The sequence below is a fragment of the Oryza sativa genome, chromosome 9, assembly GCF_034140825.1.
Source record: "Oryza sativa Japonica Group chromosome 9, ASM3414082v1".
Taxonomy (NCBI): Eukaryota; Viridiplantae; Streptophyta; class Magnoliopsida; order Poales; family Poaceae; genus Oryza; species Oryza sativa.
Window position 1 is genome coordinate 19294743 of NC_089043.1, and position 25058 is coordinate 19319800.

At 46.2% G+C, this 25058-nt stretch overlaps 4 protein-coding genes across 5 annotated transcripts; 3 read left to right on the forward strand and 1 right to left on the reverse strand.

Moving 5' to 3' along the window:
- The first annotated feature begins 409 nt into the window (after window positions 1–409).
- Window positions 410–2098, forward strand: LOC9269387 (uncharacterized). Its single transcript, XM_015756332.3, has one exon. It carries the CDS (start codon window positions 537–539, stop codon window positions 1869–1871), a length of 1335 nt encoding a protein of 444 aa, XP_015611818.1. The 5' UTR covers window positions 410–536; the 3' UTR covers window positions 1872–2098.
- A 2877-nt stretch (window positions 2099–4975) lies between these two features.
- LOC4347065 (Golgi SNAP receptor complex member 1-1) lies at window positions 4976–9575 on the reverse strand. The gene is made up of 5 exons (XM_015756334.3): window positions 9353–9575; window positions 8193–8420; window positions 7783–7944; window positions 5420–5533; window positions 4976–5331 (listed from the first exon to the last, which is right to left on the reverse strand). Exons 1-5 carry the CDS (start codon window positions 9386–9388, stop codon window positions 5218–5220), a joined length of 654 nt encoding a protein of 217 aa, XP_015611820.1. The 5' UTR covers window positions 9389–9575; the 3' UTR covers window positions 4976–5217.
- A 2825-nt stretch (window positions 9576–12400) lies between these two features.
- On the forward strand, window positions 12401–13560 carry LOC4347066 (probable CCR4-associated factor 1 homolog 7). The gene has a single exon (XM_015756333.3). The coding sequence runs from the start codon at window positions 12673–12675 to the stop codon at window positions 13513–13515; it is 843 nt and encodes a 280-aa protein (XP_015611819.1). The 5' UTR covers window positions 12401–12672; the 3' UTR covers window positions 13516–13560.
- Window positions 13561–21516: 7956 nt separating this feature from the next.
- LOC4347067 (U-box domain-containing protein 12-like) lies at window positions 21517–24598 on the forward strand. Of its 2 annotated transcripts, none has more exons than XM_015755457.3 (3): window positions 21517–22160; window positions 22269–23195; window positions 24083–24598. In XM_015755457.3, exons 1-2 carry the CDS (start codon window positions 21595–21597, stop codon window positions 23167–23169), a joined length of 1467 nt encoding a protein of 488 aa, XP_015610943.1. In that variant the 5' UTR covers window positions 21517–21594; the 3' UTR covers window positions 23170–23195; window positions 24083–24598. The 2 variants fall into 2 exon arrangements, with proteins under 2 accessions (XP_015610943.1, XP_015610942.1); XM_015755456.3 differs by having other exon boundaries at window positions 24086–24598.
- The last annotated feature ends 460 nt before the right edge of the window (window positions 24599–25058 follow it).

Below are 25058 nucleotides of genomic sequence, written 5' to 3' on the forward strand. Positions count from 1 at the left end.
CTTATAATTCGACATATTAGAGATAAGTATATATATTGTTTTATTAAACTCTAAAATGGTACACCAGTATCGTCCGGTATCGAAACTTTCTCCTCAAGAGACAAAACCGGAACGGTCTCTGAAATGGAGTTGACAAGCTTAGTACGTCTGAAAAAAAAAACTAGAAATCGCACGCGAATTTGCAGTGGTTTTGTCAAAAATAGGAGGAAAACACATCAAACGGGGCCCAAACCGAGGAGAGACCGTACCGGAGAGAGCTCTCGGTCCAACCTGTGGCTTTTGCTGCTGCGCCCAGTAGTCGCAGCGAGGTGGGCCCCACCCCCCAGCTGGGTCCAACGTGTCTCGGCCCCACCCAACCCCACCCCTCGCCCGTAGACCAGAGTTATATCTCCCACCTCTCCCGCCGCGACCCAAGTCTACTGCTTGCTTTCCTCCTCTCTCTCTCTCCCCCTTCGCCGTAGACGCGAACGCCGCGGCGGCGAGAAGGTCACGGCGAGGGGAGCTCGTGTCGAGGCGAGGCGAGGTGGGGGTTGATTATGCCCGAGGGGGGGATACCGGCATGCTTCCGCGGCGCGCCGGGAGGGGGCGCGGGAGGGGGCGGTGGCGGTGGCGTGGGCGTGGCGGGGCAGTCGTCAGGGGGCGTGGGGACTAGCCTGGCGACGTCGGTGTACGAGACGCGGCTCGGGGTTGCGGCGCTGTCGTGGTCGCGCGCGGCGCTCGGGCTCAGCCTCCGTGTCGTGCTCCGCGTGGCGGGCGGGGCGGGGGCGGGGGCGTGGGCCGCGGCGTCGTCCTCGGCGGCGTCGGATTACGGGTGCTACGACGAGGGGGCGGAGTGCTACGGGGGGGAGGAGGAGGAGGAGGAGGAGGAGGCGACCGTCGCGGTGCGGGTCCGGCCGTGGCTGCTGTGGCGGCGGCGCGGGTCGAAGCGGTTCCGCGTGCGGGACCGGCGGGTCGACCTGGCGTGGGACCTCACGCGCGCGCGGTTCGCCTGCCCAGGCTCGCCCGAACCGTCGTCGGGGTACTTCGTCGCCGTCGTGGTCGACGGCGAGATGGCGCTCGTCGCGGGCGACATGGCGGAGGAGGCGTACAGGAAGACGAAAGCGCGGCGCGGCCCCGGCCCCGACGCCGTCCTCATCTCCCGGCGGGAGCACGTGTCGATGCGCGACGCGGGGCACGGCCGCGGCCACAAGACCTTCGTCAACGTCCGCGGCAAGGAACGGGAGATCTCGGTGGATCTCGTGTCGCGCGGCCACGGCAAGGACAGGGACAAGGACAAGGACAAGGAGAGGGACAAGGCCGACGTCGGCATGTCGGTCACCGTCGACGGCGAGCGCGTGCTCCACATCCGGCGCCTGCGCTGGAAGTTCCGCGGCACCGAGAAGGTCGACCTCGGCGGCGGCGACGGCGTCCAGGTCTCCTGGGACCTCCACCACTGGCTCTTCCCCAACCGCGACACGGCCCCCGCCGACGCCTCCGCGGTCACCCCGCCTCCCCAGCCCGCCCACGCCGTCTTCATCTTCCGCTTCGAGCTCGCCGACATCGCCGGCGACGACCGCGACTCTGCCGAGGTCAAGGACGAGCACCTCCTCGAAAACGCCGGGAGCGGCGGCGGCGGCGGCGCGTGGGCAGGCTACCTCGGGAGGTGGGGGCGAGGGGACTGGAGCGAGAGCAGCAGCAACGGGGAGAACCGGAGGAAGAGGGGGCAAGCCCGGAGGCTGGCCAAGGCGAGCTCGTCGTCATCGGCGTCGGTGGCTTCCTCCTCCGCGTCGTGGGCGAGCGGCTCGACGGTGATGGACTGGGCGAGCCCCGAGGAGGCCGAGCTGCAGCGCGGCCATGGCTTCTCCCTCCTCGTCTACGCCTGGAAATGCTAGCAATTGGCGCCGAGCAAAGCATTCTTTCCATTGATGATGATTGATGGTAATTCAGTGAGATTTTTTCTTCTTCTTCTTCTTCTATCTTCTTCGGATTGTTGTAAGTTGCAATTGTTATCCGAGCAATGTTCTTGTGCAGTTTTTGAAAATTGTTTCATCAGCTGACCAAATTGTTCATTAGTAAATTTCAAAGCCAAAGAAATCAAACAGATAGAAGAGTTAGAGAAGTCGTATTTATGATCCATGGTCTTCCTTTTTCCAAATTAGGTGGCGAATTTGCTTAGTAATTGGCTAATTCCCTCAAGTCATCTGGTTGGTTGATTAGGTATTCACAATTGTGGACTTTTTGACAGAGATGTTAATTTAGAGTAAAGCGATTAGACCAAGTGGTTACATGACTAGATCTCCCTTCACTTACAATAATCTGATTGCTGCTGCTGCTTCTGCTAAACACACTGGATTTGCCGCTGTCTCCTGGGCCACTTAGCAGAAAGGGGAAGGATTTGATCGGCTACGACATATCATTGGCAGCAACGGCAGATTTAACCATCAATCATGGGGGGTGATGTCTGACAAAAAGCTGGGTTGTTTAGATGGCGACATTCACATGCTGGTGCTTCGCTGGGAATTGTTGTTGCTGGCTGCTGCTGCTAGTGGTTTCTCTCTTTGCTAATCAGTTCGAGCTAGTGGTTGAGACGCTACTACTTCACTAAACAATGACGGTACAGTGGGGGCTCCTGCTAATGAGTGTGTTTCATCAGCGAAACTGTGTGCTAATCTTATGCGGTTCTTGGTATGCTGTCATGGAAGAGGAGGAGAAGCATTAACAATAGTAAGACTGATGGTGCATTTTTCTTTTGGTCTGATATAGTATATGTCTCGCTGGAAATTGGGATGGTTGTCGTGTTGGAGTGAGTGGTTTTGCATCGGAGGCCCTACTTTTTAGCAAAAATCTCGCCCAGTTCCGCGGCTTTCAGTTGTGTGTGTTCAAAAATGAGTTCATGTCGACCATTTTCTGTGTTCAATTGGTTGCTGCAACTCCGCAAGGTCTTGGAAGAGCCTTTTGGTGAAAGGAGAGCTTTATTGGCATATATAATGGTAGCAAAATATTGCTCTCGCCCCCTCAGTCTCAATACGTATTATTGACTATTGACACACCCAGAAGATACATCGAATTCAGACATCCTGGCCTCCTGGGTAGAACAAAACTCGATTGATTTCTAGAGTTCGATCAAAACTCGACTGCTGCTGCAGTCGATAACCCAAAAACCAAACAGCATGGGTATGGCGTCGTATATATCCGTGCGAATCACTCTCCGTCGAGAAAATTTTCTGATGAGCAGCAGCAGCAGCAGCAGCACTGCTTGACCGGAACTGGCGTGAGCTGTGTTTGCCCTCGTTTCCACATTACTGCATCATCATGTGGTGGCGATCCCGTACGCATTTGTTACGGCGGCGATTCCTAGCCACGGGAAGAGAGGAAAGAAAAAACAAAAAAAAACAAAAGGCTTGTCCTGAAAGGATTTTTAGCCCACAATAGTTGACCCGGATCTGATCTGACGCCGTGTTGTTAATCCTTTGGCCATGCGCCTGATTCGACACCAAGCGAAGCCGTGACCGGGAGAGGCTTGCGCGCAAAGACGTCGCGTTCGCTGTGATGCCTGTGAATGATCAGCGGATGCACCGTGCATTTGCGCGAGGATACGAGGCGACGCCGTCGGGAGGCGAGGGCGCCGCCGCCGTCCGTCTCGGTCTCTCGGATTTTCGCTGTGGGCGCGCGCGCGAGAGAGAAACCGTGTGCGGGCGCGGTACGGTGCAACACCGAAACCGGGAAGCGCACGGGGCAGATTGCGCGGCAGGAGCACGTGGATGGGGGGCCGTGGCCTCTCATCCCGTCTCGTCGCGGCTCGGCTCGGCTGGCCCCGGCTCCGTCGAAGCAACATGGAATTCACTAGATTATTAGTAGAGTCATATACGTATATGGTAGTATCATGTGGTCTGTGTAGCGCTGTGGCACTTGTTTTTTTGGCAGGAATCAGTTGGCGACGAGGCGACGACATGGGGACAGACGGACACAGAGAAATCAGCTTCGGCTTCGATTGTGGCCTGGCCTGGGCTTTGTGGTTGTGGGCGCTTCACGGCTACGGCTTCATTTTTCTCGGACGGAGCGTCGTGCGTCACCGAAAACGCACGTACGCCGGGCGGAATCATGCGCGGGCGGGCGGACGCATGTGGTTGGTGGCGCCGTGCGGGCCGTCGTGCCGTCTCGTCGTTTGCTTACTCCGATTTGGCCTGTTTCGGTGTTCCCAGGGTAGGGCTACTGTCTTCGTCGGACGAAATAAAATAAATCTGATACATCCGGATGTGCAGTATTATGAATATAAACGATCTACTATCCAGATCTGTAATAATAGAATGTATCAAATCTAGTATTAGTTATTTCTTATAGAATGGAGGGAGAACACATCTCTTACAAAAACTCAGACAGGCAAGAAAAGACCATCCCACAACTTTTCAAACTTTAAACTTTCAACTTTTCCATCACATCAAAACTTTTCTACACACAAACTTCTAACTTTTCTGTTACATCGTTCCAATTTTAACAAAACTTTCAAATTTGTTGTGAACTAAACACAGCCTTAAGAAGAAACTTCAGTCAAAACCATGTGTAATGCTATGAACCTGCCGATCTTATTCTCTATGGTTTAAGCCTTAACCCATGCTTTGAAACCCCTGTCTCGTACATAAGGATCCGGCCACCATAGAAAGTTTCTTAGCAAGTCCCCTTATCATCGTCGGCAGAAAAATTGCCACCATAGACCGTTTCTCAATCCTCTTTATCGTCGCCAGAAAAGTTTCGGCAGGGGCTCTGCAAGAATTTTTTTTTCCTTCTACCTCCTCTTGCTAGTATCCCTCGTTGCAGTTGATGATTGTGTTTACCTGGGATAATTTGTAGATGTTTCCTGCTTTTGCTTGGTTCCTGAACAGCTTCAACCTGGAAACCGCAACCAGCAACCTAGCAGGCCACAAGAACGGGCACAAATGCATCAACCTTCAAAAATCATAAACTTAGATAAGGCGTGCCGCGTGCGTACAGGGAGAAATGCCAAACTAATCTTCATTCAGGAAATCACACGTATTCATGTACAAGTACATGTAGTATATGGGTCCAGTCGATACTAGAAGTCATGCGGCTGTGCAGTGAGAGGCACAATGCCTGAAGAACCATCAAAACAGGATAACATTGAATCAATATTGTACAAACACCAATCTCGATTATCTGCACTGACAGTGTGATCCAAACTTACAACACCCTAATGCCTTTGCTATGACAAGTTGACAGCCCCTACTTTGACAACCAGTAGACGAGAATAAGAAAGGCGCAGACAGACGCGACAAGTGAAAGAATGATTGTGTCCATCGACTTCTTTCTTCTAATTGACGCGAGGATATGATTGATCTGTCAGATTTAGTCAAAAAAGTTGAGTTGTATATCACAAGAGAAAATAGACTTGAGTAGCTTGGGCATATGATATGCAGATACATACCGTAGGAAGCCGGCTACTAACATTGCTTATCTTTGTAGTGATGCCACCAAATGTTGATCGTTGTGACATGAGAGTTCCTAGCGTTGCTTGAGCATGTGATATCACATTATCCATCTGACATCATTCCAATTTATTGTTCAGGCATAGAAATGAGGGTGGAGGGCAGTATGATCAATCTAAAATAGTAGTGAGAAAATCCCCTGTGTACCCCTGAAAGTTCACCTAATCCCTTCTGTACCCTGAATTTTGCTCAATCCCTTACATACCCTTGAATTTTAGTTTGGATCCCTTTCATGCCCTTTCCGTTAGTTGACCGTTAAATTCTTATGAAAAAGTCCATTTTGCCCTTTGGTATAAAGAAGCATATAAATTAATAGAGTATATTGTTGGAGCATAGAAATTTGTTATATGAGACTATTATGTTTATGAGATAGTTATGCACCATATTATTTGCGATAAATATACTTTTAGATATGACATAAAAAATTAATACTTATTTATTAGTTATTAAAACATTTTTTTAGAATATGTGTTCTGATAGTAATAAACAAATCTGTTGTATTACTATGAAAACACATATGCTACATAAAAGAACTTTTAATAACTAATAAATAAGTATTAACTTTTTATATCATATGTAAAAGTAAATTTGTCACAAATAATATGGTGCATCACAAACTCATAAATATAATAGTCTCCTCCAATAAATTTTACATTCCAACAATGTACTTCATTAATTTATTATATTTCTTCATAGCAAAGGGCAAAATGGACTTTTTCAAAAGAATTTAACGGTCAACTAACGGTCAACTAGCGGAAAGGGTATGGAAGGGATCCAAACTAAAATTCAGGGGTATGTAAGGGATTGAGCAAAATTCAGGGGTATAGAAGGGATTAGGTGAACTTTCATGGGTACATAGGGGATTTTCTCAGTAGTATAAGCGGAGGTTTCAAGAGACGAAATTTTCTCAATTAAATTCCATGTTTCACTAATATAACATCTAATTTCTTAGTACTAATTTCTGATGACATTATGCTAGTAAAATCAGAAAGTACAAGACTACAAGGGCCCTTGGCCAGCTATGCATTGAGAGTATTACAGACTATCAGTATAATTTGCATACAGGGCAACAATCATTATGCACAATTCTGGTTTTTTACTTTTTATGGTTTAGCAGCCATTTGTGGTTTTGTACTATAAAGTCTTCTCGAATTAATTTGTTGGTTACACAATTTGGAAAAGTTCAATGATTTTCTAGATAAAATTAAGGACAGAGACATGTAACTGAAAAGGTAGATAGTCAACACGGGCCTGTTTGGATAATGGATTAGGAAAAAGATTTCCCACCCAACAAAGCGTATGTTTAATCCTAGCCATCCACCCGAGTCACAGCCTCACAGGAAAACTCCCACATTCAGTGCATCCTGATAGCCAAACAATCACTAAATATACTAAATGCTAGCTGTCAGTTATCCTGGTAGCCAAACAATCGCTAAATATACTAAATGCTAGCTGTTGTCAAGAATATTAAATCCAATATGAGGATTTCAAAGGCGAAGAAATTTTCAAGCACGAGGCACAAATCTTACACACAGTAGTTTAACTACCCTTCATTGTGTAGTAATATTTTCCACGACAGTATAGCACCCAGTGCAAGTAATCAACTTTTCGGTATCTTTAAGACCAAAAACACTTAGTACATAGATTTCCCAAAAAAACACTTAGTGCAGGAATTACATTTCCTTTCTTTGACCTGAAAATACTTAGCACCCGAAATGCAGGCAAAGCAACTTGAGTTTAAAACTTTAAACTGCTTTAGAGTTTATGTTCGTAACAAAGGAAAATGGTACACGTACAAAAAAAATCCTTACAAACTTCTTACAAAATCCGATGCTGCATGTTGTGAGTGCATCTTGCTTTTTCATAACCACCAACTGATTAGATTCAACTGATGAGATGTAAAAACCCTCCTACTCCCCTCCACCCATGAATATAAGGGATTTGGGGCTTTTCCATTTGTCCACGAATATAAGGGATTTTGGAGCACTACTTTCCCAATCCATCCAATCACTGCATTGCTACTCGTGATCTTTCCTAATCAAGTAAAGTCCCAAGGGCATCAAAGTAATTTAAACTCAACTTTAAACTTTGCTAACAACCTAAACTCCCTTATATTTGTGGACGGAGGGAATATAGCACTACTCCATAAAAAAGTGTAACTCCACCTGTTCAGTTAAGCTGCATCCTAATTACATTTATTGATGCACGATTTTTTTTTTCTAAAATTAACAAAAACAAGTGATGCAAATATCATATAAGAAATTCAAAGGTTCCAAAAAACAAGGATGGAGGACTGTCCTACCTGTCCAGAACTCCTACTGATTGCAGCTTGTTCTCTAAGAAGAGCTTGATCGGCTGAGTCTCCACTCTCAACATCAAACTTTGCTCTGTCAAAATCTCTTAGGTCAAGGAGCGAAGCATGTTGTTGCTTCACTCTGAGGCTTGATCGAAGCCGATAGAATTCCTGCATTGCATTTAGGCAAACTTAAAATTATGACTAATGAATAGCTGTCTTACATGTAGTTCAGAGAAATATGTTTTACGACACATTAGGACAACATAAGATTATGATTCAGCTTGATTAAAAATGATAGTTATACTATCACCTTCTCTATTAATATATTACAAAATTCACTTGCCTTCTTTCCAGAAAAGTGTTAAACTAACTACAGTTATGCACATTATAGACAGTTAGTGTAAGGTGTTCTGAACCTGAGTAAGATCTTGCAAAATCTCCATATGACGGGTCAATGTGTGAGAAAGAACTTCAGAGCCTCCTGATGATACCCAAGTTTGCATTTGAGAATTTACTTGCTGAAGCTGCTTCAGTGATCTTTCTATATCAGACTCGATATCATTCTCTGAACCATCTGATTTCATAGACACCAATTTACGGTATGCAATCATTTGATCATCTAACTGAGCTTCCAACCTCCTTGCCTGAAAGAGTCAATTGAATACAAACAAGGTATCACAGCCATTCAAAACTGGTGCAGGCACTAGGGTATTGCAAAAAAAATGAGACCTGGATTTTCTGCTTAAATTATGAATTAACCTACTCAAAGAATTACCAAGAAACCATTAAAGGTATATTTTCCGATTGCAGCAATAGGATGTACTAGGGTAATGACGACATTGGCATAGACAACTTGGAACCACTTTGTCAGACAATACGAAAACAAAATATGTAATAGTCGTACACTCTGATGGTCTGGAAGAACAGCTAAACAAGCTCGATCCATGAAAGATGGTTAGACTAAGGCTCAAAGCCCAGACCAATTCAAGGATCAGTATAGAGACAATCAGACAGTAGTAACAAAGAACATAAAGTTTGAAAACAATTGTGATAGGTCCATTCGCTCTGTTCTCGACAACTGCATTGCTAAGAAATATGCTGAAGGTACAGAATTCCATCTGAAACTGTCCCTTTTGGGGACAGTTTGGTAGGATCATGAAGATCTAGCTAGTGGGTCCATGTCAGTATGTCACATTGCTCCAAGTTCACCCTTTCAATAGAAAATGGAATGGTAAACCGTTCATGGAGCTATGGATGTCCGAAGGCACATCTTCTTTACTACCAGTCTACCACCTATCCAATGGCAAACAATATCTTGTTACAACAACGAAAACGCAAGAAGATACGCTGTTTTCTCCAAGAGCGGGCAGGCTACGGACTCCACCACCCACCAACGGCGCAGACAATTGCCCCAATCTCATTCACAGGAGACGCCTCCTCCCAATCAATTCACAGGATCCCCCACATAAACCCATCGTCGCTTCCGTCACGCGGGCGGTGGCGGAGGACAGGGCCGGATCTCAGGAGTCCGTCGGGGAGAAGAAAGAAAGGGAGCGCGGGATATGGGGGTCATCACCTGCTTGCGAAGGGCGTCCCAAGAAGACGCCTCCATGGCTCCCGCCTCGTCGGCGCCGTCTTAGCGGTCGTGGGGGGGTGGAGATCGATCTCGGCGGGGGGGAAGGGCGGCCGTTCGGATCTCAGCGCGCGGGCGGGGCGCGGCGCGGCGAGCGAATCAACGGGAGGACGGAGCGGAGCGGAGCAGAGAGGAGAGGTTGAGGGTGGTTGGTTGCCGATGTGTTGGAGAGGGAGAGACATCAGGTTTGGGTGGTCGACTAATCGGGTGCGGGTGCGGGTGCGGCCACCGAGCCAAGCCAGTCTGCCACACAGTGCCACCAATCCGGCTCCTCCGTATTTGCTAGGAGTGTACTCCTACCCTTATTTCTTTTTTTAGAGAATGCTTGTTTTAACTCGTCGGATATGTGGATAGGACTGAGAAAGTTTGTTTCAGCTCGTCGGATACGTGGATAGTCCTCTTAACCCACCACGTCAGAGCCAAGCATCTGTGGCGATGGGGACCGTGGTTCCGCAACCCCTTACCATATCTGCAGAGGTCACGGTTGCCTCGGCACGTGTCGGTTAGGGAGTTACAAAACCACTACTCGAGACGATGCGTTGGGCAACTCCAGAACCCTGCGATACACTTGGGGAAAAAAAGGAGAGGCGAGGCGACGCCGAGGACTTGCGTCCGTGAAATCTCCTAGGCATGCCATGCATAGCAATCCTTGCACTATAGTTGTTCATGCACACAAATGGTATACCATGTTGCTAATATAAGCACTATAATAGTCAATTCATTTTCATCTTTTGCCTTTTATGTAACAACAATCCAATCGAATCATGGGGTCATGTGGTACGTGCCTTGCTAAAATTGAATTTGGCCCATGTTTGGATGCTCCCTAGTTTGCCCACATTTACAAAAGCATTACATTGTGGTGTGTATGTCGGATCAATCGATTGTGTTAGATGATAGACATGGTATTCAGTGTTGACGTGTAATTTCGTGTGTTAAAGTTGTAAGTTAACAAAGTTTTGTTTTGGGTAGCTTTATCATGTCTTCGTTTCAGACCTTCAAATGAAGCACACCATTATATATACGATTAAAATGAATTTGTGATCGAGCTCTTACATTATCGGTGCACAGTTGATTTGCTTTGTAATAAATATATAAAATGAGGTTTTCTTTTCTTTTTCTCGGATGGTTTTAAAAACTAAGTGAATGTGGTTGATATTAGTTGAGAGCCAGTTTTAAAACATATAATATAGTTGATAGAAGCAATATAGACTTACTCCTTCCATTTCATGTATATTGTAGTTTGTATCTTTTATACTATGATCCAAAAGTATCAAACATTGTTTTCTTAGAATAAGCTAAAAAGTAATTACCAAAACCCTAAATAAAATATTCAAAACAACAAACAAAGGCAGCTCTGGGCTATACTAATTGTCGTTGCTGTGCAGTCACAGTCAGGCCGTACAGTATTATGCCCGGCCAATCTTTAGCTGAAATACTCACCATTTATACAATCCATATTTTATAAGTATGCCTTACTTTGATCTATTCCATCCTAACTTGATCCTAACATATGTTTCCATAATTTTAAACATATACTTAGTCAACATGACAAGAAAAATTATTCAAGTTCCCTTCACTAACCCACTCTCCCTATATAGGAAGTAAACCAGATTGCTCGGCTAGCCACAACTAGCCTCCTTCCTCACCTGATGTGCAAGCCACCTTTACCACACAAAACACGCCGCCTCGCCCCACCGGACAATAACTTATCGGTGACCTTGCCCCCACCCATGTAACCCCAAGCTCATTTCACCAACCTGCTCTCTCTATAGAGGAAGCAAAACTAGATTGCTTGGCTAGCCACAACCAGCCTCCTTCCTCACCTGACGTGTAAGGCATCTTTATCACACAAAACACGTCCCCTCGGTCCATTGGGCAGTGAACCCCAGTTAACCTCGGTGACAAACATTGCAATGTGTATGCCCGATCAATTGATTGTGCTTGATAATAGACTTGGTATTGAGTGTTAACGTGTAATTTTGTGTGTTTAGGGTGGTATGTTAACAAAGTTTTGGATAGCTTTATCACGTCTCGATTCTTAACCTCTAAACAAAGCACACATGCATTTGATAAACATGAATTTTTGTCCAACTCTTATGGTATTGGTGTTTAGTTGTCTTCTATCGTAGGAAAAAAATATATAGCTAAAAAATGGTTTTTTACTTTTCTCGTATGGTTTTAAAAATTAAAAAGTGAACATGATTGATATATGAGTTGAGAGTCAACTTTTAAAAGTACAAGATAGTTTGTAGGAGGATTATAGACTTACTCCTTCCGTTTAAGTATATCGTAATTTGTATTGTCTAGTCTATGATCTGAAAGATATATCAAACACTGATTTTTTTCCAAGAATGATTAAAGTAACTATATTTATTGAGATTAGCAAAACCCTAAGAAAAATTATTCAAACCAATGAAGACGCGCCCGGCTGTACTGGTTATCGTTGTTGCGTGGTCACCCAGTATAGTTTTTTGGCCGACTAAATTTTACTCAAAATATTTATCTTTTATACCATTCGTTACTTTGATCTATTCCATCCTAACTTAGGGGGTGTTTGGGAACTAGGGACTAAATTTAGTCCCTCTCACAGGGACTTATGTTTTTGTGAGAGGGACTAAAGTTTAGCCCCACTTTAGTCCCTCCAACCAAACACCACCTTAAACCCTAACGTATCTTTCTCCAACTTTAAACATGCTACAGTCAACATGACAAACAAAATCTGCAAGCTCCCTTCACCGACCCGCTCACCCTACCGAGAAAGGGAAACCAGATTGCTCGGCCAGTCACAGCCAGCCTCCTTCCTCACCTGACCTGACGTGCGAGCCACCTTTACCACGCAAAACACGCCCCCTCGCCTCGTCCCACCGGGCAGTGACCCCACCCACCCACGTCGGCACGCTCGGGCGAGCAGGCAATCATACCGTGCGGGCCCCGCCACGTGGCACCAATCCTGGCCCGGCGGCGCACGTCACCCACTTTCCCCATTCCTCTCTTCTTCCCCCCAACACCCCAACCCACCCCCCCCCCCCCGCCCGGAAAATTTCCCCAATCCGACGCCCTCCTCCTCCTCCCCCCTCCCCCCTGCTGGATCTCCTCCACTCCCCATGGTAGCCTCCCCCGCCCCGCGCTGCTGACCCCTGGGCCCCACCGCCGCTTCCGCCGCCGCTCCCGTTTCCCCCGGCTCTCGCTCTCGCGCGAGCCGTAGCCGTTGCTGGGGAGGAGGAGGAGGGGAAAGCTCGAGGTATTTGGATGCGCGCGAGCCGATGGCGACGCCGGCCGCCGAGAAGCCCGACGGGGTGGAGATCCGCGAGGTGTGGGAGGACAACCTCGAGGCCGAGTTCGCGGTGATTCGGGAGATCGTTGACGACTTCCCGTACGTCGCGATGGACACGGAGTTCCCGGGCGTCGTCTGCAGGCCGCTCGGGACGTTCAAGTCCAACGCCGATTTCAACTACGCAACGCTCAAAGCCAACGTCGACATGCTGAAGCTTATCCAGCTTGGTTTAACCTTCTCGAATGAGCATGGTGGGCTCCCGTCGCTTGGCCCCGAGGGTCGACCTTGTGTTTGGCAGTTCAACTTTCGTGGCTTCGATCCCCGGACCGACGTCGCTGCTGCAGATTCCATTGACTTGCTCCGGCGCAGCGGTATTGACTTCACCCGTCACTCGGCTGACGGCGCTGATGCTCGCCGCTTCGCTGAGCTTCTCATGTCGTCGGGCGTTGTGATGAACTCTGAGGTTCGCTGGGTTACGTTCCATAGCGGATACGACTTTGGCTACTTGCTCAAGTTGCTCACCGGCACATACCTGCCAGACACGATAACCGGATTCTTCGACCTCATCAGGATATATTTCCCCGTCGTGTATGACATCAAGCACTTGATGCGGTTCTGCAACAGCCTCCATGGTGGGCTGAACAAGCTTGCCGAGCTGCTTGATGTTGAGCGCGTTGGAATTTGTCATCAGGCTGGTTCCGACTCGCTGTTGACCGCGCTGTCATTCAAAAAGCTCAAGGAAGCATACTTCAATGGGTTAACCGAGAAGTATGCCGGTGTGTTGTATGGTCTTGGCACAGAAGGTGGGGAGACCTCCTCTGCTGCTCACTAAGTAATGGATAGTTAAATAAAGGATGAACTATGTTTGGAAAAAAAAGGAGAGAGAAATGGGTGGTGAATGTGTGATGCTTGATTACTTCCTTTTGCTTGACACTAGATTGCCAGAAAGGTACCACTTTTACCCTCAATCGTGGTTTACTCTGGGTTCAGTTAGATTAGGTGAAAAAGTATTTTGATGTCTGACTTAGCAGTTGAAGCAAATTGGACACCATTGTAGCTCCTACTTAGCGGTTGAAGCTTGCAATTCTACGCTAATCATTCACACCAACTGTAGAATTAAACACTGAATAGCAAAAGGAACACTTCCTTTTGTCGTATCATATGCCAATCTCATCAAATCTAGTGATAAATATTTTAGAGAGTGACTCTTTAAGTAATGAGTATAGGTGCTGTTCCCTTGCGTACACTTTCCTGGAAGCAAGGACAATTATAGATTCCATGGGTTGGTTATTCCTTTCTTAAATGATGGATTTCTTTTTTGTCTATTTGGTCATACAGATGTAACTAACGAGCTTATATGTGCATGCAATTTTTTTAGTTTGAACACATCATTCATCGCAATAGATTGCTTCAGATACACTGTTTTACACCATTTTAGGTGTCCCACTGGTGAAGAAAATACCTGATAATATATATGATGGCCATGCAAAAGATAGATATGCAATCCTCTTATTTGTGTACTTTAAATTTGAAAACTGTCTAGAACATATCAACTAGCCAAGTGAAAGGGAAATTGTCTGACCTTTCTTTTCCATGTTCTGTAACCTCTGTTATAGGCTACTATAGTTTCTTTAGTAGAATCCCCAAATTTCCCCTTTGTGTTCCGAGCATTTTGTATTTTCTCACGGTTGTTAATTGCTTCATGCACTTCCCATTTCCTTTCATATTGTCTACAGTATGTGCGTATTTTATCGATCTGCACAGTGTTTTCCTTGCTCTCCTAATTTTCCTTTCATATTCTCTACTGCATTTATCCATCTGAACAGTGCCTTCCTTTGAATCTTATTATGTGCCATCTCCGTTCTTTCTACTGGATCTCATAGTTCCAATATTTCCTTTTTGTTTCTAAAATCGAGTGCATACTGTTCTAGATCAGTAGAAATTTCTTACTTGAAGTATCTACTGATATATTAGCTCTGTGTAATATTGTTCCTATTGTCATATCTTCTAGGAACTTTTGCAAGGACAATCCTCTGTTTGTGTGGAGGCATGTCTGTGTGTGGGCATGCCTCCACTGCTTTTATATGTATCATTCATGGGGAAATTCAGTTCTTTCCACTGGGAAAACTGAAAAATGAATATTTTTCTAGATTGTCTATCTTAGTTTGTGAAATGGGCTTTACCATGTCAAGTATTTATGATGATATACATTCTGTGGAGTGTGGATCTGAACATTTCATTTCTTCAAATTTGTTCAACACTGATACCTGTGTTTTATGAATGCTGTTACTTATTTCTTTAAAAGAAATGGTGTTCAACGCCCGGCATAACGTCCAGACATGTTCATTTCACGTCCGGCATAACGTCCAGAGCTAACACAGTATGATGATACAAGTTGTGCAGCGTTGACTCTATTATCAACAGAAATGATATTGATGCCATGACAATGCCCTGTTATCTGTTAGGCTATCTGTTATGGGCTAGGATTCATGGAGGGTAAACAGCGGCTACACTGATCCTGCAGGCTGCTAAGTTTTTTAGTTTAATTTGCATGTTGTGGACAGTTGCCTCCGTATTCATACTGTTTTGCTTATCATGCAGTCTGCATTTTCAGAGTTTCAGCATTGTATGTTGTCGACAGTTGTCACTCAATTGTGGGATCCATATATAGCCTCTCTATTAATACTGTTTTGATTATCATGCAGTCTGCACTTTCAGAGTTTCACCCTGTAGCTTCTGCATAGAAAACTTTGAATTTTGTAGATAGTTTCTGTGCCATAATTATGTTGTTGGTGTGATAGGTGCTGATTAGCATTTCTCTCTGTGCTGGTATGCTACGAGAGAAGAGTTTTTGATTCAGTAGGAATCTGGTGCCTATCTGTTACCTTTGCTCTCTGTACTTGTCTAGTTTATCTGGACGTTGTTTGTAACAGTTAGCTTCACTGTGAAAAATGTCACCGTCCTAGTTCATGTTGAATGTAAAGGGCCATTACACCCAAAAGCCTGTCAAAATGAGATGTTCTTCTTATATGTTACTTCCATCTTTTGTTCGGTGTATACTGTTCTGACAGTTCATGTTCAGACGTTCATGTCATCTGGACACTATAACATAGACTTTCCTGCTGTTGATCACTGTTTCAGGTAGTGAGAGCCTTCTGTGCTTGGATCACCCCAACAGTTTGCGTTTTGCTGGCATGCGCGGCAGCCTCACGAGCTGCAGGAAGCTTGACTTGATCCGAGTTCGCATTTTTCAGCCAGTCAATCAGTTCATCCTGAACCCTGGTTCTTGCCTTGCCTTTCGGTGCTTGCAGGATGTTCAACATGATCTGACATTCTGTCCTGCCATCGCTGCAAAATGTGTCTTGCTGCTCCTTCATTTCCAGTCAGCCGATCTGGACCTCCAACGCATTCCACAGTCCTAATGGTCAGGTTCAAGGTCCATGAACCGATCAAAAACAGTGAAAATTTTAAGATCTCATGGATTTCAAGTGAAATTTTCAATAGTTTGTAAAATTCAAATTTCAAGCAGTAAATTTGATTGAAATATGTTGAAATTAGGTGAAAATCATCATCTCATTAGTGGTCGGGATCCGGTGCTCAATCTATTGAGATGATGGTTTTCACCTAATTTCAAATATTTCAATCGAATTTACTGCTTGAAATTTAGTACTCAATCTCATAAGTTTGAACATCTGTTCTTATTACATGGCAGAAACACACATACAAAGACGCCATCATTTGCACATACTCTACTGAATTTCTATCTTAGGCCCCCTTTGATTCAAAGGAAATTCATAGGAATTTTAGGACCCCTTTGATTTGTAGGAAAAATGCAGGAATTTTGGAGACTTTCAATTCTATGGAAAAAAAAATCCTATGAATGCCTTTGAAACAAAGGATTGAATCCTATCCAATCTTTTAAAATTCATATAGAATGGGTAATCTTATGCACATTTTGGAGGAAAGTTAACAAGAGGTCTAACCTTTTTCTCTGAGTCTATCTCTCTCATCTGATTCCTGCGTTTTTTTTGTCCAATCAAACGGCCATTCCTGTGTTTTTCCTGTGTTTTGTAATCCACTGTTTTACAATTGTATTCCTGTCAGAATCATGTGTTTTTCCTATTCTTTTGTTTTTTCATTCCTACGATTCAAAGGGGCCCTTAGAGGATTTTATTCCTATGGGAATTTTTCCTATATAGCCATTTGAATCAAACGAATGGATTCTATAAAATCCTATAAAATTCCTATGGAATGACTCTTCCCATGCAAGTTTTGGAGGAAATTTAACATGAGGTAGAACCTCTTGGTAACTTTTCTTTGAGTCTATCTCTCATCCAATTCCTGTGTTTTTCCTGCGGTTCAATCAAACGGTCATTCATGTGTTTTTCCTGCGTTTTACAATCTTATGTTTTACACTTGCAATCCTACCAAAATCCCGTGTTTTTCCTATTCCTACGTTTTCTCAATCCTGTGATTCAAAGGGGCCCTTAAATTTGCACTAAATTTCTATTTTTTTAATCCCCGGTTTGGCCCTTTGTACCGGCGACGTGGCTGCAGAAACTTGTCACTGTGCCACCTGCCCGCCTCGTCGGACGACAAATGTAACCGCGTGGGCTTTGGCGCCAGCGGTGGCGTCGCTGCGACACTCGGCCCTTGCCTGCCCATTTAAGTTGTCTCGCAATCACTCCCACCCGGCCCGCCCTGGGCCCAAGTCTTGCGCCACAATTAAAGGCCCTCCCCCCCCCCCACCCCCACCACGACGACCGACGCCGCATTTATACTTCTCCCTCCGGCCTCGTCGTCCGCCGCAGGTGCACGCGCCTCGGCGACGAACAGCGCACGTACGCCGCCGTCCTCGTCGTTCGTCCACCTCGCACGCGCTGCTCCCCGCGGGAGGAGCACGCGGCCGCGCGGTGACATGGGGGTGGCTAAGAGAAAAGTCTCGGCCGGCGACTGGACGCGGCAGACGCTGGCTGCACCAACCTAATACGTGCAGCGTACACGGCTTGGATGGCTCATGGCTGGACGCGTCGTCGTACTTGGTGTGTTGATCCGGGCGCATGTGTGGCGTGGCGAGGGGGTAGTAAGTTACACGGCCTGCCTAACCAGATGGGATTATTATGGGAAGTGGGGGCGCTCTCTCTCTCTCTCTCTCTCGCGGCAGTGTCGGTGGCGGTGCGGCCGTACGCGGGGGTTGGTTGGTTTGGTTGGCTTGGATGGCTCGCCGATCACTGAGCAGACTGCAGCAAATGCGACCGCCAAGTCAAAATGCGCAGCTACCGTACGTCATTTCTGGTGCTAAACGAGGTAGTACTCCTACTCCACCAGTAGTAACAGCAGCTTATATGAGGTGTAGTAGTACGCTTTGCTTTGCTTCGGAGGCTCAGAGCTCAGCTCGAGATCGAGAGCGATCAAAACCGGCAATTCCGGGATATTGATACCGATAGTAGTATTGTATTGTTCTTGACCAGAAGCCATGCATCCTGCTCACAAAGGAATCTGCGTTGACCAAAACTACAAAAGCGTATTACCTTCATCCAAAATAACTTAACTAGAATAATATATATTTTAGTGCAATAAATCTATATCGATCTTTGTCTAATTTATTATCTCATTCAAGATTAAGTTACCATGGCCGTCATGCTTCTTTGCCAATTTCCTTTTGTAACATCCGATCTCTCCATTATTAATGGAGACGAGATCGGCATCGGCGAAGACGGTAAGGAAGGACATCCAGCATGCATATGCTCGTGTAGCCGGCGTGCCGAGAAAAGAGAGAGCGTTTTCTTGAGCAAATGAGCAACACATGCCGGGTGGACTGCTCCACGTGCTATTGTTGAGCCGACGCCGAGTGGACTAATCTGCGTGGGTGTTTGAGCCTTCTCTCCCTTTTATCCGTGCATCTTGTCTACTCCTATCACCTTCTTGACCATGGCCGAGTTTACTTCTAAACTTTTTCTTCATACTTCCAACTTTTCCATCACATTAAAATTTTCCTACACACACAAACTTTCAATTTTTCCGTCACATTGTTCCAATTTCAACCAAACTTTCAATTTTAGTGTGAACTAAACACACCCCATGTATGGTCGCGCTTGTAATATTCAAAATAAAAACATTTTTAGTCTATATTTTGAAATAGAGTAGTATATATATTTTAAAATAAAGGTGAATATTTTGGGGGTGAAGGGAGTGAAATTTTCTTAGTTTCTCGAGAATTATATGCTCCAACACAAAAGGGGAAATTCATAGTATTAGTCAGTGTGATGTTCACATGCTGCGGCGCAAAATTCATGCAGATACAGATACATTGTACTGTTGTTAAGTTGCAATATGTGAAGTCAATTGAATATCATTATCAAGTGGATCGGCTATGGAGAATAAGGGGAATAGATCAATACAGTGGTCTTTTGGAATTAAGTTGGAACTCTATGCATATGCCAGTGGTGCCACTAGCTTGGAGCACAACAGGATCCTCTGTTTTTTAAATGCAGATATGGATCTGCTCTGCTGGCTCTGTACTGCGCATCTGTGTGCAAAACATTTGGATTCAAAAACAAGCTATCTTATTACTGTGAAAAGGAATGGAAGAGACAGAGGAGGGGCACATTCTTCTCTTCTGATTGGTGCCCCGGGAGAGTTTATCCCTACTATGTAGATTTGTTCAATTCAGTACTATCTACAAAGCTTTTTTTTTCAGTGGGTACATAATTTGCTGTAAGTATCCTGTAACCACCAAATTGAATGCCATAAATTACACACAACAAAAATTGCCTCCGGAAAGCAAGGGATGACGGTAAAGAAAGTGTCGATCAGACGTATTCAATAGGTGTAGCTGTGATTGCTACAATACTACAATACTAGGAGTACTCTTAAAAATTAATATGTGTAGTTGTGATCGCTACAATACTAGGGCTCTGTTCGTTCCAGGGTGATAGGGGAGATTGAGTCTCGTTTTCCGTGTGCACGCTTTTCAAACTACTAAACGGCGCGTTTTTTATAAAAAAAATTTCTATAGGAAAGTTGCTTTAAAAAATCATATTAATCTATTTTTGAAATTTAAAATAGTTAATACTTAATTAATCATGAGCTAATGGCTCACCTCGTTTTGCGTATCTTCTTAATCTCCTCAATCCCCTTCTCCTCAAACACACCCCAGTACTCAAAGTTACTAATGATTTAGTTCATTTGTACTCACTCTGTCCCAAATTACAAGGCGACCCCCTTTTTAAAAAAATCAAACTTGATAGCTTTTAACTAATAATCATACTAACTATATCTATACTAAGTATTCTGCATGTTATATCACTATATTCATATTTTTAACTACTTTCATGTGATGTTAATTTTATATTTGTTGGAATCATATAATGAAATAAAATACTAGTCAAAGTATGTTATTAAAAACCGTGTAAAAAATATAGGCCTTATAATTTGGGACAGAGGGATTACTAGTCAAAATACCGATAATAGAATATTATCCGTGGAGACCAAAGTAAAAACTGATCTCAATGATAACATATGAAAAATAATATACTTAACACAAACTGCACCATTGTTTGGCTTATTTGTTAAATAAACCAAACGATATATTTGCAAACAAGAAGTAATTTGTAAATAAAACTTTTATATATGTGTTCTTCGCGACCTAAAAGTAAAGGCTGAAAAATAAACTTCGATGAAAAAACCCAAAAATCAGCTTCAAATTTAAGGTTGAAAATTCAAATATTGGCTGATAAATACAAGTATAAGCGAAAAGATGAGGCCAAAAGTATGGCGTATGATAATCAAGTTCTCAACTTATTATATCCTACGTGTTTTTTGTTTTATGTAGACGGATTCGTAGAAATAGGATATTACCTCTCTTATATAGAGAGTTTGAATATGTTTAAATCCTCATCCCATCAATCCATCCACCTTAAAAACCCGTTCAAGGAAAACGGCCTAGACCATTTACTTCTGAAGGAAGGTTATTGCCGGTATACAAATACTACGTTAAAGCCCGTTTGGTATAGTTATCTGTCGCTACAGTCTGCGCTACACAAACTCTCTAGTGGTTACTGTAAAATAAGCCACTGCCCAGCTATACCGAGCACAGACTAAAACACTTTACCTAGGACACAGGGGAAAAAAAAAGAGGCAACGATAAATATGCCAATCTTGCAAAAATTCCTACCAAAGCACAATGGTTAAGCCTCAAAATCAGGTCGAGTTCCCACAACTAAATTGTAGTGGAGACCGCGTGACAAAAATATCACAGATGCGAGCGGTAACAGTGACAAGTATTAAGTCCAACTTACCGTGCATCTGCATGTGACCAACAGTGACAACTAATCAAGTTGCTGCATTTGCAGAGTGAGTCTTAGCATAAAGATAAACTGTATACTACTAATTAACTACCAGAAATCGTCATCTGCTGACCTGGTTCAGCTAAGCATATATATGCATTGTTCACATTTTTAATCACCTTCCCCAATGGTCCTCCACTGCTAAATCCAACTGTAAATCTGTCAGTGTGACCAATAACCATAAACTAGCTGGTTGACAGATTCATCAGTGATGTGGATCAACATGTCCCCCAGCTCAATTCTACCTTTTGAATTTTTTTCCTCTAAAAAAATATAATCTGTTACACTGACCACATGGGCCCACAGTTCCTCTGAGTCTTTGGCCACAAGCCCACAAATCAGCTTTAAATACCCTTTGATTTTTTCCCTCTTAAAAAACTAATAATTTGTTACACTGACCACATGGGCCCACCGTTCATGGTCATAGGCCACCTGTTGCCTTCACACGTATAAACCCCTCCTCGCCGCGCCACGGCTTCCCCTCTACGCCATTGGAGCTGAGTAGCAGAGCTCGCTGCTCGCCTCGCCAACCGGCCAATGTGACTTGCTTCGGAAGGTGCACGATGGTGGCGAGGTGCGCGCACGCCGACGTCGGCGGCGGGTTCCGGCTGTGGCCGATCTTCTCGGCCGCCGCGCTGCGGAGGAAGCTTCTTGAGGTCCTGACGTGCGGCGGCGGCGGCGGCGGCGGCGGCGGCGCTGGAGGGGGTTCTTGCCGGAGCAAGAACGGGTACCGGTCGCCGCAGCCGAGGCCGAGGCCGAGGTCCGACCGGCTGGCGGAGCTGCTCCGGGCGGAGCCGTCGGAGTGCGGCGACGAGGCGGATGATGCCGACGCGGCCGTCAAGAAGGTGGAGGCGCTGGAGAAGCTGAAGGTTGTGGTCGGAGCGCTTCAGGCCTGCGACGGGGACAATGCCGGCATCGGCGGCGGCGGCGACATGTGCCGCGTCGAGGCCGCCACGGTTGTGCGGAGGAAGGCGAAGGACGACGCCGGCGCGAGGGAGATGCTCGCGATGCTCGGCGCCATCCCGCCGCTCGTCGCGATGCTCGACGAGAGCGACGGCGGCGGCGGCGGCGAGGAGATGGTCGCCGCCGCGCTGTACGCGTTGCTCAATTTGGGGATCGGCAACGACACGTGAGTCGTCTTCTCTTGCCGAGTTTGATGAACTCCTCTGCTTCTTGATCAGATCTGGTGGTTTACTGGTTTCGGTTCCTGATTTCTGGGAGTTGCTTCGATTCGTAGGAACAAGGCGGCGATCGTGCAGGCCGGCGCCGTGCACAAGATGCTCCGCATCGCGGAGGGCGCGTCCGGCGTCTTGACGGAGGCGCTCGTCGCCAACTTCCTCTGCCTCAGCGCGCTCGACGCGAACAAGCCCATCATCGGCGCGTCGGGCGCCGCCCCCTTCCTCGTCCGCGCGTTCGAGGCGGCGCCGACGACGGAGCAGGCGCGACACGACGCCCTGCGCGCGCTCCTGAACCTCTCCATCGCGCCGGCGAACGCGCCGCACCTGCTGTCCGCGGGGCTGGCGCCGTCGCTCGTCGCCGCCGTGGGCGACGCGCCCGCGGCGGCGGACCGCGCGCTCGCCGCGCTCTGCAACCTCGTGGCCGCCTGCCCCGAGGGCCGCCGCGCGGTGAGCCGCGCCCCCGACGCGGTCCCGGCCTTCGTCGACGTGCTCAACTGGTCCGACGAGCCCGGGTGCCAGGAGAAGGCGGCGTACATCCTCATGGTCCTCGCCCACCGGAGCTACGCCGACCGCGCCGCCATGGCGGAGGCCGGCGCCACCTCGGCGCTCCTCGAGCTCACCCTCGTCGGCACCGCGCTGGCGCAGAAGCGCGCGTCGAGGATCCTCGAGATCCTCCGGGCCGACAAGGGCAAGCAGGTTGCCGACGCCGCCGGCATCGTCGCGACAATGTCGGCCCCGCAGGAGCGCGGCGGCGGCGGCGGCGCGCGCCAAGAAGAGGCCGACGAGGCCGGCATGAGCAACGAGAAGCGCGCCGTGCGGCAGCTGGTGCAGCAGAGCCTCCAGAGCAACATGCGCCGCATCGTGCGCCGCGCCCGCCTCCCGCAGGACCTCGCGCCGCCGTCGTCGGAGAACCTCAAGGCCCTCACCGCCTCCTCCACCTCCAAGAGCCTACCCTTCTGAAGCCCACCACCGCAAACAAAACACAGGTAAAAACAATCACTAACCTGAGCTGCACTACAGTCCACTGCATCGATCAATCAGTGAGTACAGCTGATTACTCTGCTATGCTATCACATCAAAGTTTTTAGTAGCATTTTGTCCATCACTAAACCAGTGGAGATATACTATTTAATTATTTATCGACGCTTAAACATCAAGTCAAATAATTGAAAAGTCTCCATTTCTCGTCGTAAAAACACACAGTGCCATGCTGACTGTGACCTACCAAACCCAAACACCGTTTCTTTAGTCCAAAAACGCAGCTGAGAGAACATCAACGTTAGCCATTTTCCGACCTCGGAAGCAGGGCAAGAAGAAAGTCAAGAAGGCTATTCTTCTTCTTCGTCGTCGTCGTCGTGGTGTTCTTTTTTTCTCCTCTGCTTTGGTCGGCGTCGCGCTAGCTTTGCCTGCCTCGACCTCGATCCGGCCATGGCCATTAACCTGGCCTTTGTTGCTTTGTGGCAAAGTAAGCGCAAGCGCGCGAGCCCCAACGGTTTGGGCCAAGCAAAGCCATTGTCCCTACTCCCTACTCATCATCATAAACGCTCACCTTTCTACTGCTGCTGCAAATTCTTTCCTCTGTATATGAACACTCGAAATCTCGAATCTTGAATAGATTAATAGTACTCGTAGTAATAAAATCTTTTCTGTTTCTCAACTGTACTGTACTGTATTACTCCACTGCTTTTGATGATGGAGCAGCTGGATCAAAATATTTAAAAAATACATTCTCTTAGTAGTTAATCTGTTCTTTGCAGCAATAAAATCTTTTCTGTTTCTCAACTGTACTGTACTGTATTACTGCTTTTGATGATGGAGCGGCTGGATTAAAATTTTTAAAAATATAGTTTCTTAATTAATCTGTTCTTTGCAGCAGAGGGAGTGATGGGGAGGAGACTTTGGAAGAAGCTTTTGCTAGGTGCATCCGTTGCCATTGCATGCATTGGAGACCGGGAATCTTTCTGGGCGCCAGTGGAAGCTGTGATGAGAAGAGATGGGCCAAATCTTGTTTATGCAGCAGCTGCTCTCTCCTTTTCTCGTGCCTGCTAATGGAGCCCACGTGCTTGGATGATGCAGTCGTCGTCGCCGTCGACAGAGAGGGGCTCGAGCCTGAGATCAATGTTGTTCCCTTCCCCTAATCGCTTTCGTTTTTTTGTTAATTGCTTTGGTTTTGTTCTCCCTTTTGTATATGGAGTAGCTCTAATAGCATTAGTCATACTACACCTATTGGTCAGTGGACTCAGTGTTGTCAGTTGTGTTTGTTCTTTAGGTGTGCATGCACATGATTTTCATTGGAGAGTGTATTAGGGTAGAGAGAGAAGATTTAATTAGAGTAGAAAATTTAAAGGATGTAGAATTTTATATGTCTATGTTGGTTCTTTCATCGTCATTTCATCCTTTGCCGGCGTCAGATGGTCCACGGCTCCACATGCTTCAGCTAGCTTCTTTACATGTTCTGAAACAGCTACCTAGCTTCAATATTGAAACCGTACTAACAAGTAGAACTCGAACACTTGTGCGTCTGTCGAGATTAGAAGGCTTTAAATCGCTGTGATTTACTGTCACATGGGTGTACTGCAGGAAGATTAATTTTCTTTGGCATGTTAGGGAGATCAATTGACAGAGAGAGTACTGTACATGCAGCTCGAGAACAAGCATAGCATTTCAGGAACATTTCGTCACTCTGCTATCTAGTGGAGTACCGGTAGCGGATACAAATCGTTGTCAACATACTATTTGTTGAGGTTATAGGCATATAATGATTTAATCTATTCTATAAATAAATCATGATATTACAGATGAAAACTAGCATAAACGCATCATTAGATCTACACATGTAAACTACACAG

Bases quoted from the DNA above. Each gene is read 5' to 3' on its own strand.
- LOC4347065 (XM_015756334.3), bottom strand. From the start codon at position 9,388: ATGGAGGCGTCTTCTTGGGACGCCCTTCGCAAGCAG. The intron at 7,945-8,192 runs GTTCAGAACACC...AATGCAATGCAG, and splicing joins TTTTGCAAGATCTTACTCAG to GAATTCTATCGGCTTCGATC. The intron at 5,332-5,419 runs GTATGTATCTGC...TAAATCTGACAG, and splicing joins TTAGTAGCCGGCTTCCTACG to ATCAATCATATCCTCGCGTC.
- LOC9269387 (XM_015756332.3), top strand. From the start codon at position 537: ATGCCCGAGGGGGGGATACCGGCATGCTTCCGCGGCGCGCCGGGAGGG.
- LOC4347066 (XM_015756333.3), top strand. From the start codon at position 12,673: ATGGCGACGCCGGCCGCCGAGAAGCCCGACGGGGTGGAGATCCGCGAG.
- LOC4347067 (XM_015755457.3), top strand. From the start codon at position 21,595: ATGGTGGCGAGGTGCGCGCACGCCGACGTCGGCGGCGGGTTCCGGCTG. The intron at 22,161-22,268 runs GTGAGTCGTCTT...TTCGATTCGTAG, and splicing joins TTGGGGATCGGCAACGACAC to GAACAAGGCGGCGATCGTGC.